This window comes from Pezoporus flaviventris, unplaced genomic scaffold (assembly GCF_033815535.1).
Source record: "Pezoporus flaviventris isolate CSIRO_AGI_PZ_B2104156 unplaced genomic scaffold, CSIRO_AGI_Pfla_v1 ptg000005l, whole genome shotgun sequence".
Classification (NCBI taxonomy): Eukaryota; Metazoa; Chordata; class Aves; order Psittaciformes; family Psittacidae; genus Pezoporus; species Pezoporus flaviventris.
In genome coordinates, this window is record NW_026892553.1 from 5,276,497 (window position 1) to 5,298,174 (window position 21,678).

General features: G+C 43.2%; 1 protein-coding gene across 2 annotated transcripts in view; it reads left to right on the forward strand.

The window, feature by feature from the left end:
• The window catches only part of ZDHHC15 (zinc finger DHHC-type palmitoyltransferase 15), a 97,757-nt gene that overhangs the window by 67,378 nt on the left and 8,701 nt on the right, over positions 1-21,678 (forward strand). The window contains exons 1-3 of one of the 2 annotated variants that reach the window (XM_061445768.1): positions 15,391-15,595; positions 19,605-19,631; positions 21,371-21,465. In XM_061445768.1, coding sequence (XP_061301752.1) covers positions 15,478-15,595; positions 19,605-19,631; positions 21,371-21,465 — 240 coding nt within the window. In that variant the 5' untranslated portion in view covers positions 15,391-15,477. Of the gene's footprint in view, positions 1-15,390; positions 15,596-19,604; positions 19,632-21,370; positions 21,466-21,678 lie in introns of those variants that run through there. The other variant, XM_061445769.1, reaches the window with a different exon arrangement.

The following is a 21,678-nucleotide window of genomic DNA, read 5'->3' on the forward strand; positions in this document are numbered from 1 at the left end:
CAAATCCTTTCCCATTCACATCAAAAGCAGGAGGGTCGCTCTGTGTCACCTACCCTGGGATTTTGACTTCAGCTATTCGGAAAAAAAATAATGGAAAGAGCAGCTTGGTTTTAGCTCAACCACAGTGTGTGTCAGAGAGTTTTCAGGGTCAGTGACAGATCAGTTTCATAGCCCAAACAGATAAATGGGCACAAGTTATTCTTTATTATTATTGTTCATAATTTGTTCATGCCATAAGTGTGCTGAGTGCACTACAGAGGATACCAGCCCTTCCTCGGGGAGCACAGGGTCCAAGTTAGACATATGTTTTGTGTATTTTCCATGTGTATTCAAGCACCTCCAGCACTGGATAGGCACTTTTAAAAACAAATTTCAAGTAATAACAATAACATGCTGAGTGATAACAACAGGCACGGGGGTGAGAGGAGGACGAGGGTTACAAAAATAAAGATCATGTGAATTGTTTTCTTTATGTCACACACGAGGCTTGGGATTTCTTTGTTTTTCTTTTTCTTTGAATGCTTTTGTCATTCCTTTCTCTTTGGCAAGAAAAGATGACAGACTTCAGAGGCAGAGGAATTGCTGCTGGAGTGAAGGAGAAACGAAGCAGAGGAAAGGGGCTGTTCCTGTTAGTGCATGAGAAACCTCTGGCCTGTTAGGGAGAAGCATTACTGCAGGCTGAGGGGCTGCCTTAGAGAAGAGGAAGAAGAAAGTCTGTCCCAAGTGAGCAAAATTTCTACCACCTCTGGTGTATGAGGTTGTCCCTACTGGAAGGCTTAACCCTCATGTTCTGAGGGTTAAATCTGGAAAGATTCTTGTTCCAGCTCTCTCTAACAAGAGTGGAATAGCAGAAGTTTGTGAAAACAGGAGGAAAATGGAGTGAAGTGCCCAGGACTCAGCACTTGGTGAAATGATGTTTCTCTTCAGTTTAGAGTTCATTCTCCTATCACATTTACCTGGTTCTAACTGCACCTGGTGCCTTTCATTTAACCCTCTCAGTGGACTCCTCAGTGCTCAGAGCAATCACTGCATGTGGTGGAAGTTTCTTCAACACCTTTAGCCACAAACAACTGCTTGAGCTTCCTGCTCTTCTGTATAGTTGGTTTGACTTTTATCAGATATACTCTTGAGCATCCTTTCCGGTGCATCATGCTGGAGCCATTGTGACAGCTCTTGGTTGTTACTGCATGCATTGTTGATTGGAAAGCTGCTGAAGGGGAGCTACAGTAGGCTTGCTGCAACATCGGGGCTCGGGTGATGTCTCAATATTACACAGCAAATGGACTTCTAAAATTCAGCAAGGAACTTGATTTTGGTGCATTGCAAAGAAGTAGGTTTCTGAAAGTGCTCCAGATTCAAGGCAGTGCTTAGGAAAGCTCAATTTACAGTGCTTGAAAACTTACTCTTCTAGGGAGAACCCAAGGATTTTTTAGACTCTTTCACCCTGTATTGCAGACAGGGTCAGGAGGCTCATAAGAACTCCCTACAAACTGGGGATCTTCTGAGTAGCATGAATCTGTCCCAGCCAGCTTCACACCACCAGCCTTCCTGCTAGTGACAGAGGGGAAAGCCCAACATGAGCACAAATTTGTGCTTGGGTTGACATTTGTCCTGGCTGCTGGACCAGCCCTTTGGTGATAACACTGCCTGTTTAGGTTTAGAAGAACCAGTAGCTGGACTCTATGGGAAGAGTCGCTGGCCCTTGTCTTGTTTCAAGAAGTGCAGTGCAACTTTACTACTTTCTTTGACCTTAAACACAGAGCAGTGAATAGTTTGTCTGAAGGTATGCATGTGGCCTCATCTGTGGTGTTAGTGCATCTTGTAGCAGCCCAATAACAAGGTTTCCATTAGCACAAGAGCCATTTCACATCCTGCAAATCCCTTCGACATATTTCTACCACTGCATTTCCAGCGCCAAGTTCTGTGCCTGCCAGGAGATGTGGTCTATATGTGCTTTTGTTTCCAGTTAAGTCTTTTTCTTTCCTGGTAAGCACTTGAGAAATGCTGTGGCCTGTAGCGATAGAGCAGATTTCTGCATTTTCTCCATTGTGTGAAAAAGTTAGTTGTTAATAAAGCCAATTCTTTTATCAAATGCTGTTTGCAAAAATATTTGTTTCACATGCTGGAACTAATTTTTCATCAGTTATTTACTTCATGTGGGGATTACAATGGGCTGCATTTCATCTGATAACTTTTGCAGCTTAGTAGATGTGAATTTACTAGCTGTGAACAGTTGAATAATATGAAACTCAAGAGAAACAAGCTGCACCATCCATAGTATAATGATCTTTCTAGATTAGCTCTGGCCAAAGTTCGTATTTCACAATCCTCTAAATAGCTTTCTTATGGATCATAAGATGAACATACACTGAGTGAGGCAACTGAGTTTATAATATCTTTGGTATAAGGTGAACACTTTCTAACAGATCATGACACTATCAAAGTGCTATTTGAAATTAGCTCCATATGCTGTAGCAATGCTGTAAGATTTCACCCTGAATTTCATTTTCAAATGTTTTCCATTCAAGTTCACTGAGGGTAAATTTGAAACACTTGGGTATATCCCACTTAGGGATCTGTTAAGACCCACTTAATTTTAACATGTGAATGTGTGGAGAGAGAGGAAGGAGAGGAGAGTTGTGGGATGGGTTGAGTAGGAATAACTCCATCTACTCATGTCTTTTGAAAACCTGAGCAGTGTCTGTTTGCTAGTGATTGCACAAATACTGCTGTGCAACCCACAGTCACCAGTTCAGGACTTGTGAAAGACAAGATTTCCATATCAAGACAGTGAGAGCCTTTCTGCTGCCTGGCTGTAGCAGAGGGTTAACCAAAGGAGTTCAGCCTCTGCTCTGCCATGGCGATGGGAGCCAGCTGGCAGAAGAAGAGGAGCCACAGAAGAAGGGCCAATCTAGAAATGCACTGGTTCTGTACTTCTGCTGGCGAGGCTCCTGGCTTGTTTTAAACCTGCCTTGCCAAAGCAGAGTTGTGTTCAGGATGGCTTGGAAGCACTTTACTTTATCAGTCTCCACAAGGCAAATGTGGTGATCTTTTTTTTATTATTTTAATTTATTATTGGGTAATAAATGCATCAGAAATTCTAATTGGCTTTAAATTATTTCCTCTCTTTAAAAGAAACTGTATGAGGGAACCGTATGTTGCAATGAGGGATTCATGTTTCTTACTTCACCAACTTGATGAGCTGGGTAAGGGATCAAAAACTGCTTCAGCAGTCACTGGCTGTAGAGATGAGGAGGATTCCAGGAGCTTTGTTACACTTCCAGGCAAATAGTATTCCTTATGTGAACATACTGCATCTGCTACTAGGAATGTATAAAAAAAGAGGTTAGCTGCAGTACTAAATAGTTTTTCTTAGCTATTTGTATAAGGTACTATAAAATACTTTAATTTGGATTGTGATAATTAATCCAGATTAACAGGACATTATAATAACGTTCGAAGGGAAGAAAAAAAACCTATTAGTGCTGGTTCAGTTCTGCATTTACATTTATCTGTAGTATTTAATTATGGGCCGAAACACTGACTATTATTTGTGTTGTCTTGGTACTGTTCTGGTCCTATTAAATATACTCAACGTCAGAGGTGCTGAGAGTATTTTTGTAGGTTAACCAAGTTCTCAGAAATTGTGGCTTTTATCATGCTATTTCTAGCAGGTTTTCTGTGCTAGACAGATTATCTTTCCCCTAAGGGGAAAATGCAGAAGAGAGCTAGCTGTGGTTAGGAAGCCCCAGGAAATGGTATACCACAGCTATTGTAGCTCCAACAACACATCAGCTGGCAGAAACACGGGTGTCAGGGGAGCTCGTTGCATAGATTATCCGCGTCTACAAGGATATGGTTTTAATTTTGATAAAGTTATTCATCTAAAATCTCAAACTCATACCCACAGCATGAGCGTTTCTGAGTTTTGCATCCGAGCCGGGAGTTAAGCACACGTGCACACCTTTACATCTGGTGCTTTTATGAATCGTTTGGAGGAACTGTTACTAAGCAGCAGCTATATCAGGGCTCCATTTTATAAAAAGGAAGGGCTGTGTTACTCATTTTGCTTCCAAAAATTTCATTTGTTTTGCATTCCCAGAAGGTCCTTTTATTCTCCCAGAAAGGTCAAGCAGAAACATTGATGTAAGTCCTGTTTATGGCAATTTTGTTAGGTTTCCAGCTATTGCAATGGAACATATTTATAACAAGTATGTTTCTCTCTAGGGTGATACCATTAGTCAAAATATGCTTTCTCATATTTCCACTACATAAACACAGATACATTTTAAGATTCAAACTCACTGGTCTTGAGGATTCCCACAGCCACGTCTCATTAGCAGTTCAGAAGGCTACAATAGCCATGGTTTCAATCTGGGATGAAAAGATTTTGTTAGGAGAAAACTTTAACCAAGCTAGAAGGTTGAGAAACAGGATAATATTCCATGTGTGGGCAACCATGAGAAGTCTGATACTTTAAATGTACAGCTTGTGATTCCACGTGCTAAGGATCCAGACAGGTCTGTGTTTGGCGGCCAGGTCTCAGCTGTGATAGTGTGCCATGGCACAAACTTAATTATGCTCAATGTGCTCCTAAGGTATCTGTCATCCTTGATGCAGTATAGCTACTGACTGTATATATGGTTCTCTACAAGTATTCCAAAATATGTAGGTATCCTAGCAGAGACTGTCCACTGATACAAACATCAAGAACAGACTTGGCAAATAAAACTGCATTCCTGGGGAAACAGCAGACCAGAAGTTGTAAGTAACGTAGCCATGGTGGTAAATGACTTCTATATCCCCACTTTCATTTCTTCATTCGCAAGACTTCTCTTGAAATTAAGTGCCAGTGTTGATGTAGAGAGTGACCAGATAAAGAGGCAAATACAAATGGAGTTGAAATGACATTTTAGATCTCAACATGGTAATGAACTGGCTGTGAACTAATTACTGAAAGAAAAGCAACAAGCTTCTAGCCTCATGTGTAGTCTTAGGAGGATCTGTATTTCAGCTGTTGTCTTCCACATACATCTCAGTATGAGCAGAGCTTGTTACAGACACAAAACCTTTTTATAAGGTTTTATAAGGATTTTAGAAATAGGATACCTTAAACGCTACCTTTAAATGAAAGTCTCGCATAGACATGGAACAAAAGTGAATAAAACTCGTTAGTACAAAAATTACTTTTCTTCCTCCTGCTCCAGTTGAAACGCAGCTGTTTGAAATGCAGAGTCCCCCTTCTTGAGCTCTATCAGCAAATTCATCACCTATACTTTGGCAGCAATATTGCTAGCTGATCTACATGTCCTAGGACCTAAGTGAGTTGAAACAGAATTCCAGGACGAAGTTCCAAGGAATAGCATTAAGGGCGTTGTTATGTATTGCTATGTTAAAAACACTAACTACAGTTTAGCAGGAAAAAAACTGGCAAAATACTGCCTACTTCACGCTGCCAATATTTATGAGCACTCTGGGGGCTCATCGGCATTACAAGAGTGAGTCTAGTGGTTAGATTATGTTCCGAAAAACTGGGGCCAAAACTTGTTTTTCACACAGCATTTCAAGAAAAGTATTTTGTTTTTCCCACAGATTATAATGGACAATTGACAATAAATTACATTTTTCTCAGGGTCATCAGCTATAATTCACAATACCCGTTACATCCTTAGCAGGCAGAATCCAGACTAGCTGAAGCTTGTGTAAGGCCAGAGAAAATGGATGTGGACTGTCAAAGGCAGGTTTAACCAGCAGCAGACATACACTAGTGCTATTTTTATCATACATTGAAGACTAAAGGTGACAATTTCAGGTATTGTAAAGTGTCCTAGTTTTAAATGAAATGGATTTACTAGAGATTGTAACAATGTGAACAGAACATTCATCACCTGATGGACTCGGTTGTATCCCAGTGAATAGAATTTGCTGTTGTTAGGGGTGAAGCTAAAATAAATTATGTGTCAGATTAGAAGAGAGAAATAGTCTCTGCTAGGAAGGGAGAATTATTTGAATTCCGCAGTGCCCACAAATTCTTCTTTACTACCTGACTAATGATTATCAACAGGAAAAAAATGATGAAGAAACAGAAGTGAAGGATTAAATAAGGATTTTGGAAATCAGTGTCAGTGCAACCAGACTTTCACCAACATTTTGGCAGTTGAAAATAAGATTAGGAATAAAGCCTGGTGGATAATATGGTCTTTTCTTCCAATTGCTTTAATTACAACTCATCAGTTACAGACTTCTCTATACCCCCAGCTTCTCTACCTGAAAGTCTCTATCAGATAATGAAAGCAAAGGAAATGTACACTGGAATTGAAGGGAAAATAATAGTGAAGAAAATGGACATTATCTCTAAAACATGGTAAAACTAACCATTTTATCCATTAGAATGCCATGCAGAGAACAATGCCGTGAACTGACGGAGTCTGTTCAGAACAGTTGAGAAGACCCATCTCTAGACGATTACTGCTAAAAAAGGATTCCCTGCATGTACCACAATTATGCTGGAGTCTGTCTGTCACTGCTGAGGTGGCTGCACATGGGGAAAAGAGAACAGTAGTGAAAAGCTTGTGATTGACTTTTGCAAAGAGATTAAAGGATTAAATCATTATAACTTGGATTAATGACAATTAAGGATGAGAAAACCTTCTAAAAGTAATTGAAGGTGAGCTCAGGGGAGGAAGTTGAACTATTCAGTATTTTCTATGGGGCCACAGGTAGGAAACTGAGAAAAGTACCTGAGTGTAAAAGCTGAAATTTGGTCCAGTCATCCTCGTTATGTTGGTGCAAGCTTCATCGCTGAGTCCTTTATATTTCAACATTATATATTTTTAATGCTGTAGAGGATGATCGATAACTCAGTCGTACAAGCTGTATCTGAGAGAGTTAATAATTGTCTTCCGTGCGTACAATGCTTTCTGTGTATGTGCAGCCCTGGCTATAGAGGAAAAAGATCATGGAAGTAAACATTCATGAGTTATAATATGCTTCTTTTTAGGAATATATCTGATAGATATAATAGCTACTTATGAGGTTTTCCTTATGTTTTCTGAGGCAAGAGTTAATATACTACTAATATATGAAAGTACCAAGAATTGTTCATAGGACCAACTAAACTTTTGTATGTCTTGGATGTGTAACTTTAGAAAGGCAAACATTTTAAATACATCTTTTTTTTTCTTTTTTTCCCCCAAAAATAAATGATTCCAGTCTCCTAGCAACAGTTCCATAGCTGATTACAAATAGCAGACTTCCCAGGGTATGATGGAATTCATTGTAGCAATCCAATGTAATTAATTCTGCCTTCAGACTAATTACCAGGCTGACACAGGTTCGGAAGTTTGGAAGAAACATCAGATGTAAACGAGACTGGAGCATCCTCCAGGAGATGGGTATGCATCAGTGGAGAAAAGTGTCAAAAAAAGGCATCAAGTCAGTTATTATGGTTCTGATTTTAAAAAATACCTAAAAATGAAGCTCATTTTTCTTACCCAAGCCTCTCTTGGCAGTTTGTGGAGGAGGTAGCGGTATGTTTAAGAGCTCTGGTATTTATCATGTATTTGAATGCAGTGGGTGATTTGAGGCAGTTAGCAGAAGGATCATGTACATCATGTACAGGACTGCTCAAGAGGACTCTGTCTTAGTGCAAAGCCTGATAAATCTTTCTAGCTCAGAAGGTTCAGTTTGTGTTTTACTGTCAGAGGTTGAATACCAGTGCACTGCTGGGGTCACACCAGATCTGGTCTGTGGGATATGCAAGGGTTTTATCAGTATGAAACCATTTAGAAGGAAAAAAAGAAAAGCAAAACCTCCAGTAAGAGAGACAAAATTACATTAATAGGAAGAGACAGTTGCTTTTTCCATATGAGTGGCTCTCTAGGCAAGAGAACATTGACTTGAATGTTGAAAGTGCCTCCCCCTCAGTTCATTAAAGACTGCTCCTTGAGGTGATTACTCTAAATCAGTGTGTGTTCTGTGCCAGTGATCCTTAATGGGTGCTCATCAGAAAGACCAGCACTGTTGGGTTTCTGGTATCTTGATCCTGTGCAAGTGACAGGCTCTTCTTCAAGCACTGGCTGGTAAATAGAGTGCTCTGTATGATCTTGCTTTCAGCAAGAGAGTGCAGGTACTCCTGACTGAAACAAAGTTATGTTCCGTTATTTTGTGAAGGAAAATACTGCAAGGACCATGAAGGGTGTTCTCAAGTCTATACCTTCAGTAGGAACTAAAATCACAGTCCTGCTGTTCTCCCCGTTTCCTTGAGCTTTGTCCTCTTTAAGTGCCTCGGGGATGGAACCAGTAATTTGAAATTTGCATCCATATTATCTGTTGCTTTCCCCATCCATATGCACCATCTCCAAGAGCCCAGGGCAAAGATGCCGTTATACTCCGTCACTAACCAGCCAGGTGCAGTGAAGAGATCTAACAGAATGTTAATAATGAAGATGAAGAACAAAAAATAAACAACCCTGCTGTTGTGCCTTCAAGAACTGCTGCTACCAGGAAATGAAAGAATTACACATGGTGTATGCTGCCTGCCCACACTCAGCACTGCTACTCAGCTCTGGAATCATCTCCACCAGGTACAATAAGAATGCAGTAAGTTGATTTGCAAAACTTCGAACTGCAGAATGTGGCGAGGTTACCAGAATGTCCTCCTCTATGCGCATCTCTGAGCCTACATACTTGGTTTTATGGTTTAAAACAAAACTCTGACGAATCACATAATTGTGTGCATCTCACTCGTGAAAGGTGGCATAGACTGAAATTAAAACCCCTGACTTTTGGGGAAGCTTCTCCATGGTCAGAGGACTCAAAGCTTCGTGCAGTTGTTTTAAACGATAAGGGAATAATGAGTTGGCTAGAAGTGTGTTTAGCTGGTTTCAAAGGTAATTAGCGTGAAGGGGAAAGGCATAGTGACCATTGATTGTAAAAGACATAGATTTAAATAAATAACCACAGAATACAGCTATTGTAGAAACCAGAAACTGTGTATCCACATGGGACAAGGACTCTGTTTGCTGAAAAGATACAGAGATTTAAGACGTCACAGGAGCATCTCCCTGGGTGTAGTATGTTTCTGTCCCTATCTATCCTCCTCTAAGGGTGTTACGTGAGGAAGGTCCTTGCAGAGGCAAGAGAAAAAGGTCCATCCATTAGGTTACTAGACTTAATTACTGCCAAATAATATAACTAGTCCAGTGCCAAATAACAAATGTCTCTGACAAAAGTTCAGGATTCACTTGATAATTGCAGGAAAGGAAGAGGGATGGGGAAGACTGGTTTTCTCTATGTATATAGAATGGTATTTGGTTTAATGTTTTGCCTTTAAAAGATATGACAAGATAAATATCAACTGTCTAATTAAAAGGATGTTATTTAAGGTGCAAAATGAAGAACTCAGAAAATGTCACATTGTGATATTTTGTGTGACTTCCTATCTAAACCTTTATTGCGTATTTGATCAGCTTCCAGTCTCCCTGGAGTATAGAAAGACAATAGGTGTGAAGAAATAGATTGAATGACGTTTGGACAAGGCTATAAATGTGACAAAACAAGGTTATGATGGGTTTTATTCCCAGTGACTTCTCATTCCGTTGTTACCAGCGCCGCGCTGGCACAGGGCAGGCTCCGATGAGGAGCTCTTGAGCAGGCTGGACCCGAAGGCAGGTCAGTATTGTGTGGACTCCAGCACCCTCTAATGGTACAAGCGCTCGCTCACCATATGTTCTTTTATATTCAAACCCACATGACTGCGTTTGTAATAATGAGACAAATTTCGCTGCAAATGGCCACTTTTTCACTTGGTGGCAATTGAGAGTTTTTCAAACACCTGTAGTTGCGATCTGTGCTGACAGACCTTGCTGCATACCCCATATACCCTGCCCATATTTCCACATTAAGTTAGGATCCAATTTTAAACTGGGGGATGGGAGAGAGCAGGAAGCAAGTGATGACTTGGAGCACTACCACCATGCATGCAGCTTACAGTCAAAGGCGAGGCAGGGATCACTGTGCAGGACAAAGGAAGCTGGGAAGGCTGTGAGGGGAAAAGTCAATCCGCTTTGGCTTCAGTGTCAGTGGTAGGGTAACTGTCTAAATCCTAACTTCTGTCCCAGAGCTGTAGAGAGACATCTCAAAGCTGGCATGCACGAACCCAGCTCTGCTCACTTCGTTAGAGCTCTGCTGATTTGCATCAAGTGAGTATGTTCTAGCAGTTTCCTTAATTTGTTTTATCCATTGCAAGACTGTATCGTGCTGTTGTATGCAGACTACGTGGATAAATGTGCAATGGGACCTTCGTACACAGGCACAAACTCATGTAAAATGAAGAAGTCCCAGTACAGAGCTGCAAAAAAGTATCAAAAATGAGGTTTTCCTGGGGTTCCTGGGAAGATGGCAGCTTACCACCCAGAGTGGAGAGTCCTTAATGTAACAAGATACAGCTTGCTCATAGGTTAGTACCAGTGAAGCCTCATTATGCTTCACCATCTCCCAGTACATAGCTGGGAAAATGGGGCAAAGAAGGAAAAGCTGTTATAAAACATGACTCTCTCTGAGATGTCACCAGTAAAAATAAAAGGATCTTTTGTGAAGTCTGAAGATGATCAGTGGCATCTACTTCTAAAAGTATTCCCTAATCCTCTTTGGCTCATTAGTCCTTTGGACCCTCTGATACAACAGCAAACAGAGAAAACTGCTGAATCCCAGCCTGTTTGAAACTAGCCATGAAGGCTACTGGAAAACTCCAGCTACAGCAAGAGCTGACACTGAAAAGTTCATGCTGTATTAACACGCAACGATCTATATGATGGCCAAGGTGTTAATCAGTAGTTAGAGCTCTGCATGGCCACCCTCTGAACCAGCTCTCTTATTTTCCTCTGCAATCAATCAGCTGTCTAATTTCCATTTTTCTGGAAAAGCTTGTTCTAACTCCTCTGCATGAGCTGGGGCGCAGCGTTTTTGATACAAAGCCCAAATCTGATATGATTAGGTTTAGCATGTGTTGTGATGTGTTATCTACTTACCTACAAGTATGGTATGTGATAGTCCTGTCAACATAGGATCAAGGTAGGGAGGGGTGCTGTGTTTTCCTACAATAAATGACAAAACAGGCCAGCCTTGAGGCCCACAAGCCTTTTTCAGATCAAAAAGGGCTCTCAGCCACCAGTCAAGGTTGGCTTTGGTTCCCTTTTTAGATCATGGATTATCACATTTCTTTGCCAATCTCTGTCACTGATAAGCAAACCCATGTGTAACCTACCCAGATATAAATAGATCTGACAATTAAAGAAGGCTACACCTTTATTTTACACACACTAGGTTAAAAGCAGTTTGAAAGTTCCATCTTCACAAGGTTTGGCTCATTACTGTTGACGACTGCTTTGTAGCTATCTTTCCACACACCTTCAGGGCTTGCATGTATTACAAGCTTAAGCAAGATTTTGAAATGAACAGTGGGGAAAGTAGCTTGCACAGCTTTGATTTTCTGGATTAGAATGTGATTGTGAAATGCACACTGTGATCTGTGCACGGTTTCATGTTCAGCACGGGAAATACAAGCGGCATTTTCCACTTGTGTGGTTTTTACAGGACAATACAAAGAAGCATTTCCTACCATGTGTCATTTTTAAAGAGCTTTTTCTCATATGAAAGACAGCATTTTGGTGAAAGTGGTACACGTGGTCCTTTGGGGTTTTCTGCAATAGGTAAAGTGTCAAAACTGGCATTTGTTTCCTGAGCTTATCTTGTTTCCTGATGCTTTTTAGCTATTTCTTTGGTCCAGTGAGCCAGTGCCATCTTAGCTGGTGTCAGTCTTACTCTAGTCTTCAGACTACAGCTGTTAGTATGATGTGCTTCTTGATGCCCAGTCTCTGTGGCACTGGAAGCCACCACCATCTTCTTCTCTTTGAGCATCCAAAGAGTTGGGGTTTGATAAAAAGCCTATGAGCATGAGCCTTGTTTAAATCACCCTGAAGCTGCAAGTGCTTGGTTTTCTTACTTGCCTTCCTTAGAGCTGCAGCCTTAGTCCTTTTAAACAGTCTGGTCCCACGTATGGGTGAAATCGCAGCTTTCTGGACTCTGCTGAAGTTTGCTGCTTTGTTTCAAGAGTTGTGTGTGATGTGCATTAGCAGGAAACTGCAAATGGCAGAATGAAACTCAAAGGTACAGATATCACTTAGGATAATCCCACTGCTTCCTAAACCACCCTCTTGAATCAGGCTACTTGCAACTGCTGTCGTTGCTGTGGATCCCAGTGAGGCTGCACATCCAGAGAGGACTTCACTTTGTAGAATGGGCTCAAGTTCAACTTTAGATTCAACATTTCTTTGGAATAACATCTGTAGTGCTGATGTCTGAAAAGGGCACAAAGTGCTTTATACCAGTTCTGACTCCAGCTGGCAGTTTCAAATGGGGAGCTCACACTTGAACCACAAGTGCAAAAAATACCCTATAAGAATCACAAGATTTCAAGGTTGCATGATTCTTGTTGTTTTAAAGAGCTGTACTTGGGAATCTCTTACCTCAGATGAGCTCATGTTTATATGACTAAGTCTCCCCTGGAAGCCCATGAAACAAAAGAGGTTTGAAGATAATCCATGTGGATCTTTGAACACATTAAACTGGCTGTTGAACAAAAACGTCTTAACTTTATTGACAGAGGCATTATGTGAAAACAGCTGCTCACTTCTGCGGAGCTCCATGGCTGCCTGACAGGGAGGTTGCCTTCCAGCTTTATATACACACACACAGGAACTGTGCATCATGGATGTGCCACATCCCATCTATACGATGAGCAGATCTGAGGTTCTGGAAGAGGAGATTCTCTGACTTGGTTCCTGTAGTGATGTTTGTAAAACATAACATACTGCAGGTAAAAATGTTGGTTTCCCAGGTCTATGCAGTGTGGGAAGGAGGAGAAAGCAAGCAGGAATTCTTGCTCTTCCAAAGCCTCAAAGTATTGAGTGTACGTGTCCTGAATCCTCTCCCTCAGTGCCCCAGAGGGAGCATATCTCTTTCTGGCAAATATATATATATAAAGACTGTGAATTATATGTATGTAGACTGTGGATTTCACAATCTAATTTGCTGTCTGAGGTTTCATGTTTAGGGTTACACACAGCTCAGGCCAACATATGGTTAAACTGTCCCACACACAGAAAACTAAAACAAGTGCCAAAAAGTTGAGGGTTTGTATTAAAGAAGTTTAGTAGCCCAAAGGAGAGAATAGTGACCATATAAACTGTGGGCAGGGCAGAGGAGAGGTTAAGATACATCACCTCATTACTGAACAAATCAGGAGTTGGAGATCATCTCCACTTAAAGTATTGGAAGAACTGAATATGGAATTAGCAAGTGCGGTCTGAGGAGGAGAATGGCAAATGTGGTACCTGTCCTCAAAGAGAAGGTTGCTAGAGGCAGCACAGCCTGCAAGTTTGATACCAACAATAAGGGAAGTTTTCTGAGGGGGAAAAACCTGATGAACAAAGGGAGTGACTGAAAGTGGTGAATTACACCAGGGCTTTATCACAAGTGCAATCTGTTAGATAAGACACTCTCTTGATTAGAAAACTAATTTCCTTAACAGAGGCAATGTAGTGGATTTAATTAACTGAAGCCTTAACTCAAAACACATCACTGAATGTGGAAATGAGGGGGATTCCTACAGGAATTCCAAGGGGGTTGTGGAGCAGACTGGGTGGGTGGCATGGTCTTTTTTCTTCCTTTTTTACATTAACTGCTATGTTACTGGGTTGTTGGAGGGGATGCTCCTTTCCTTTCACAGATTGTCGAGTCTGATCTTCCCATGTGCATCACTAGTAACCAAGGTTTATGCTTAGGAACTTTGAGAGCAACACGAAGCTGGTAGTGTCAGAACAGAAGGACAGGATCATCCTCCAGGAGAAGCAAGATAAGCTTTACAGAACAAGGTACAAAATTGTATGATTACTGATAAAAAGAGCTTTTGGTACAAAATGTAGTAAGTGTCAGGTCCTGCACACATAATCTAATAGTACAGCCCAGGCTGGGATCTACCCAGCTGAGAGCAGCTCTGTGGAGGGGCACCTGGGGTCCTGGTGGACACAAGCTCAATAGGAGAGAGCAGGGAGCTGCTGCAGCAAAGAAAGCCAACAGGTTGCTGGGGAACATCAAGGGCATCACCAGCAGAGATAAAGAAATCATCATCCCACTTGGTCCTTCTCTGGCCACACCTGGAATACTGTGTTTAGTTTGGGTCCCTACTGTGCAAAAAAGATGTGAAGAGGCTGGAGAAGGTGCAGAGAAGGACCACAAAGATGATCCAAGGACTGAGAAGGCCATTGTGTGAGGAAAGGCTGAGATAGAGCTGGGCTTGTTCAGCCAGAAGAAAAGAAGGCTCAGGGAAGACCTTATCCCCATGTTCCAGATTTCAAAGGGTGGCTGCAAAGATGGAGACTCTTTTTTACAGTGATTCACATGGAAAAGATGAGGGGTGATGGGTGCAAGTTACTCCTGGGGAGATTCTGACTGGACACAGAGGAGAATTGTCCACAATGAGAACAAATATTCATTGGAATAATCTCCCCAGGGTATTGGTGGGTTCCCCAACGTTGGACACTTTTAAGATCCAGCTGGACACAGAACCACAGAATCAGCCAGGTTGGAACAGACCTTTACGATCAAGTCAAACCATTCTCTCAGCACTGCCAAGGCCACCACTAAACCATCTCATCTATACAGTGTGTGAACACTTCCAGGGGTGGTGATTCCACCACTGCACTGGGCAGCCCGTTCTAATGCCTGATTATTCTCTTGGTGAAGAAATTTGTCCAAATATCCAATCTAAACCTCCCCTGGTGCAGCTTGAGGCCGTTTCCTCTTGTCCTATCATTTGTTACTTGGGAGAAGAGACCAGCCACCTCTTTGCTCCATCTTCCTTTCAGGTAGCTGTAGAGAGACATGGTGCTGGGACATTTAGTCTAGATCATAGAACCATAGAGTGGTTTGGGTTGAAAAGGACTTTAAGATCATCTAGTTCCAAATCCCCTGCCCATGAACAGGGACAGATCTCATGCTGTGTCGAGAGAGGTTGGAGCAGATGATCCTTGGGGTCCCTCCAACCTGGGATCCGATGATGATGATCAAAGATTCAGCAGTCAGAGGAAGGACATCAGAGCCATCAGACACGTGAAACACCACAGGGTTGCTACTGTGGAAGGAAGGGCCGGTGTGTTTCCAGCTGGGAAGGGAACACCTTACCGCGGCGTGCCACGGAACTCAGAGCACCGCGCACCGCGCACATCAACTTCAACCGGGACGAACCGGGAGGCACTGCCCCGCGCCTCCTCGCCCCGCCAGGGGGCGCCGAAGCGCCGCGCCGCACCCAATCCAGCGCCACCGCTGGCCTCCAGGCTGCTCAACCGAGCGCCGAGCGTCCCGCTCCCCGCTCAGCCCGAGCCGCCGACGGCCGATGCGGCCCCGCCGCGGTGGAAGATGGCTGTGTCGCGGGGGCTGCGGTGCTGCCAGCGCGCCTTCGCCTGGCTGCCCGTCCTCATCATCGCCCTCGTCGTGCTCTGGTCCTATTACGCCTATGTCTGCGAGCTGTGCCTGGGTGAGCGCTCGGCGGGACGGGGAGGGTGCGTGCGTGAGGCCGGGATTGGGCCGGGGGCAGCGGGGCCCTGTCCTTCCCCGGGGCCGGACGGTGCTGAAGCGGGTCCGGAGCACGACAGAGCCCCGCTGCCCCTGGCCTGTGGTAAGGGCGAGTGTCCGGAGGTGGGAGCAGTGTCCGCGCTGAGATACACCGAGGCCAGGTTGGACACAGGGGCTTGGAGCAAGCTGCTCTAGTGGAAGGGGTCCCTGCCTGTGGCAGGGGTTGGAACTGGATGAGCTTTAAGGTCCCTGCCAACACAAACCAGGCTGGGATTCTATTATACGTGACCCTGGTTGGGTGGTAATGAGGTGATGGCGTGGGTGGGAGGAAACACGCCTTGAAACAGATCAAGGCCATTGTGGGATTACTTAGTGGGGTTTCTATAGTGTGCTGCCTTGGCTTTCCATAGGATTTATATCCTGGCAGGGCTGGACAGGTCTGTGGGTTCCTTAGTCATGAGTCCATGTATTGTGTGTTCTCATGTCAGCCGGGGGAAGTGACGTTCGTGAAGACTGGGAGGCTTATACCACAGTGACCGTCCCTGTTGTTGCCGCGTGATGTGATTTTTGGTTTAATCAGTAACAAAAATCAGTGTATTCCCAGAGCTGAAGTCACTTTGTCGTGTTCGGAAAAGGAAATAAAGAGGCTGTGCTAAATCACAGTCCCGAGTCAAAGAACCTCGTACAGCAGTGTGAAAACCACTGAACTTTAGAAGGGAAGGTTTTGGTACAGGCTAGCAATTGCATAGTTGAACAATTTAATTGTATAGCAGGGACAAACTTTCTTGTGTTTGTCATATTCTGGTGTAATGTGCGTGCAGAAACCTGTTACTAGAATAAAGGGCTGCAAGGTCTGGTGGAGGTGGAGAGGACAGCTGCTGGTAGCTTGGACTTTTGCAGTGGTGAGGAGGAGCGTGGTGCTCTTCCTCCTCAGGACAGGGTAAGCTAGAGACAGGAAGACAGAGCTCTCCAGGCAGTTTGAGAGGTTGCTATGAAAGAGCTGGTCTCTGGTGCTGCGCAGCAAGTTTAAATCAGGCTTTGTTAGGGTTGCCAGTGCAGTGAGACCTGTTGTTTCTTAATGGGGACTAAAATGCAGTGCATCTTCTTTGATCTGTTTTAATTGGCAGCTAGGCAAACCTCCCAAATATTTCATGACATTTTATTCCATCTCTGAGGTTGTGAGCTGTGTTATGGGATCACAGAGTAGCTTGGGTTGAAAGGGCCCTTAACCATCATCTGGGCTTTTAGTCTCAATTTAAAATCCCTTTTCCTTGCCCATTTCCCGGGTAGGTGGTGCTGAGCTCTGGCTGTTGGCCCCAAGGCTGCTCACCTCGCACATGGGGCTAATCTGCATTAATTAGCCTCGGTGGCCCTCACTGGCTGCACCTGTGGGTACCACCCACACCCCTCCCATGCTCGCCAGTGCCAGAGCTGCAGCAGGGCTGTTCTGCAGCTCACATTGGTTTCCTGGCTTGACTTTGGACTTGAGGTTTCATCTGCATGAACTTGGGTGGTTTCTTCCAGTAATTCACATGGAATGATAACTCCAAGGTGCACGTAGCTGTCAGAACATGTGACAGAAACAGAGGGTATGTTCCTGAGCTGCTGCCAGTCTTTTGTGCTCTGTTTGCAGTGCTGTGCGAGTGCAGTAACATTTAACACCTGCTAACTCCAAGTCTCAGTGTACCTGTCAGAAAAGACTCAGCTGAGCGTGTGGTTTGGGCCTGTGTTGTTCTGTAAGCGCTGCTTGAGCTGGCAGGAGCTCATCTCCCTGCCTGGAATCACAGCTCAGAATCACTCCCTTGCCCACACCCGTCTGTTTCTTTGCCCCATCTTTCTCTCTCGTGCATTTTCTTTGCGTCTGGAGGAGGTTTTCTGCACAGAAGTGAAATGACGACGTTATTTTAGGCTTTGAACAGTAACTCTTGGCATATGCAGTTATACAGACTCAGTCAGAGATCAATATGATCAGACAAAAGCCGTTTATTACAAAGCCATAACCCCTTAAATGCTGTTTCTTACACGCACTTACAGTGATTTGGCATATTATGATTGGATGCATGTCCTGAAGACCCTTTGCAACTAGCATATAGTTGGTTAAGCACAGGTGTGGGAACTTGACCTCGAAAGCTTGCCAACAGTCCACAGTTCTCATTAACTCGGTGAAATCCAGCTGCTTCTTATCTTGCTTCTTTAGGCTTCCTCGGGCCTCTCATGGCCTTGCTGTATCTTTCAGGATTTTCAGTTTATGTGCCAGTTATCCATTCTCCTGAGGGAACACTGTCCCCACACAGTTACTTGAAAACTATCTCTGAGGACATTCTCTCTCTTTCACATTTCTAGCATGGGAAGGCTTCCTTGTATTGGCTTCCTTTGTTACAGGTTTCTATTGTGTTTTGCCAGTTCATTGCATATTCCCGTTGCAAGGGCGTAAATAGATTGTGTTTGGATTCTTGATTTTCATCTTCAGTTGTGCAGGCTGCTGAGGCCTGAGAGTACTGTGGAAGTGAAGTCCTGGAGATAGTGGGGTTTGAACTTTGAGTGGTATGGTCAGCAAGCGACACTCCAGAGGAGGCTGTGATTTTACATCTGGTTGGTGGTTGCTGCCACAGTGAGAAACCATGACCCAGAGTCCTGCAGTAAAACCTTTTGTATACTCTCTGTTTAGGGGTTTGCTCTTTTCTCATGTAAAATCCTTGGAAAGGCCATGCTGCAAGGGTGACATGTACTTCAGGAGGGGACCAGGCAATGTTTGTGAAGAGTTGTTGTACTCTTCACAGTTTGATTTGCAGCAAACCGAAGGAAATCTAAATGCTTCCTAACAGCCTCCATCTGAAGTTGAGCGTGCAGAGACATGGCAAATGTTCGGTCTCTCTTTTCACATGCGTTGTTGTGTATCATAGAAGTCGCAGAGCAAAACGGTTTGTTAGCAGGGTTAAAAGAAAAGCTAGTTTCATTAGCAAGAGCAGGGCCGCTTGGGTCCTGCTCTGATTTACATTTTCCAAGCTTGTTGTTCAAGTAAGGCGATAAAGTCTTAAAGAACAAAGTCTCCTCCCAGGCACTGGCTGTACACTGGAAGTGAAAGGCTGTGCAGCCTCACAGAGCTGCTGGTGGGGTCACCACTGCTGTGTGCAGTCTCACACATCTTTTAAGTCTTATTTTTGTCGGATTACTCTGTCTCTGGTTCAGTTACAACCGTTACATTCAAGGCTTGATATAAGGGGCTCCCATCCTGAGAACAGTCTTTGTCTTCCAAGCAGTATTCTGTCAAGAAACCACAGAACTGCTCCATTTTCAGTTCAAGATGTCTTTTTGTTGTCAGTTAAACCCGCATGATGGCTTTTAGAATAAGGGGTGGCTTTTAAAATAATCAGTAGCAGCAAGCTGAGCAATGTATCCTTTGGGGTTGCTCTAAGTGGTTCTGTTAGTAGGGACTGTTCCTATGATTACGGTAAAGTTGGGAGGGGTTGTAAAAACTCCATTAGTAGGAAGTGTAAAACTAATGGAGTTATTAGAGTGGATCCTTTGTTGCTGACTAAGAGCCTTTGTAATTTATGCTGATGCAGAAATGCATCGGGGCACTGCTGCTGCGGAGGATCAAGCTACAGGTATGTGCTTGTAAGTACATGCACAGAGACAGTTGCTAGAGGAGCCCTGGTAATGGTGCCACAGTGGATTGTCTTTGTCTTATTTCCAGTGTACAAATAGAAGAAAATCTATTTTGTAACAAGGCAAAATACATCATAAGCAGCAGTTACGGAACATCTTGTGGGTGTCATTTGCATGGGCAGAGGAATTGTAACAGATGCTTTTTATTTGGTGCTAAACTTTGGGCTTTCTTCTTGTCTGTTGAATTTGAAGGGTTTGTTCCTCGAAATGGCTGTATTTCAGATAGAAATGTTATTTACTTGTCACAGGCTTTTGTGGGAATCCTCTTTGCTCTGTTTACATGTGGGTTTTTTCTCTTACAGTGACTCTGAGCAACCCAGTAGAAAAAGGTATGTGCATTCAGTTTACTGCTGACATTCAGTGCTTGGGTAAAAAGATTCACAAATGTTCCAGGTAAAACAGCAAAAGCACTTTCTGTCAATTTCTTTTATACCTACATACCCTTTCAGCGTTTCCTTCCTGTAATTTCACACTCATGCAGCACACAGCATGCACTGTCAGACATGCTGTAACTTCTGGGTGTATTTGAAATGCCCCAGTTTAGTCTCGGTATAAGAGAAGAACTCAAAAAGGCCTTGATCCCTTTTTCAGGAAAAGCTATGTATGTCTGTGTACACCCATGCACCACCAGCAATGCCACATTGCTGCGTCAGGTAAATTCTCTTTCCACTATAGAGCTGTCCTAATAGTTGAAACTGCTACAGAGGAACTGTAGGAAGCATGCTATTAATGATTGCTCAGCAGAAGGAAGTTATTAGCTGCCTAATCTATCAGTGCATCTCCAGGTCAGCTTCCTCTGACATGCTGCTGTGTTGCTTTATGAACAAAATTAAACCTTTTGCAGGATTTATCTCCTTGCATATTGATTTAGGAATGACTGAGCTCCACCTACATGTGGGATAGGGATAGCATCTCAAACTTGAGAGCACACTAATGAACTACCATTGAATCACAAGTCGTTCACACAACCCCTTGCATTTCTTGAGGCGTATCAGATCATCGTCCATCTCTCTCGAAGGTCTCAAAGCTTACCAGTTACATTTCACACAGGCACTCTTGCCTGAGAAGTTGCTTGGATTTCAGACTTCTCTTCCCACTAGTAGTAGTTACTTTAATCTTCATTTCTAGAATTTGAAACTTAAATGAAATGGGTGGGGAACTGTGTTGTTATTGCCATTAAATGGTGTTTGAATAAAACTGTGGTAGCTGTTTGATAATGTCTTAGTGAGTTGAGTATTAAAGAGAGAATAATCACATGGTCTGTGTGGCTGTAGGATTGCTGTCCTTTGGCTTTCTAAACTTCAGTATGCCTGCTTATGGCCAAAGGCTTTGAAATAAAGTCTGCACTTTGAAATAAGGTGACTCTGATGCACGCTGGGTTTCATGTGATAATCTTGTGTCTGATGGATTACAGCTCTTCCTCAGTAGTCACAAGACCCATTTGGCTCAATTTGAGGGATGTTTTCCTGGTTTGTTTTATGATATCGACTGTGGTAAATCTAAAAGATGATTAAGAAGAGATGTGATTATTTTTCTGGTGATGTAAAGCTGTCCTGGAGCGTTTCTCAGCTCTCAAGTAGTGAAGAATGCACTGCACGAGTGGGCAATACCCTAATGATACAGAACTGTGCTTGTAGGTGCATTTAGTAGCAACTGAACCCCAAATTTAGAGACACTGGAGTATAGCAGTATTAACCTGTATGCTGCTCAGCAGCAGCCAGTTCGGCTTTGCTTGTGCCTGGGAGGCAGGAATCCTGTCTTTCCCAGTGAAGTCTCTTACAGCTGTATTCTTACCCATGGACTCAGATCAGGTGGAGAAGGGGAAGGCTTGTGAGGTAGGTGACCCCTAACTGCAGCCACAGAGCTCTGAAATGCCACTGGCCCCATCACCACAGGGTTTAGCTCTGTTCTAGTACTGGTCAGTGCTGTAGAACTTCTATATTTTTTGGTCATTGTTATGAAAGATTGGAATGATGCCCATCATGAATGAAACTTTTGCTTAAGAAATCATTGTTCTGTTTCTGTTTTTGTTTTGTTTGTTGTTTGTTTTGTTTTTGTTTCTTTTTAGTGGCCTATCTTATAATATTCCATATTCTCTTTGTGCTCTTTGTGTGGACATACTGGAAGTCTATTTTTACTCTCCCGGTGCAGCCAGGTAAAAAGGTAAGAGCCCAAGCACTTGTCATTCACTGCAGAATGAAGCAGTTGTTCTAGTTGATCTGAACAACTGGTTGGATTTCCTAAAGAGATGGAAAGTGACCTGGAGTTGTCCATAAAACTGAGTAACTTACTGTTCTGAGAATCCCGTAATGCCCCGAAGAGCGTGATTTAAATCAGGGACAGTGTTGGCTTCTAAAGCTGCCTTTCCAGGTGTTT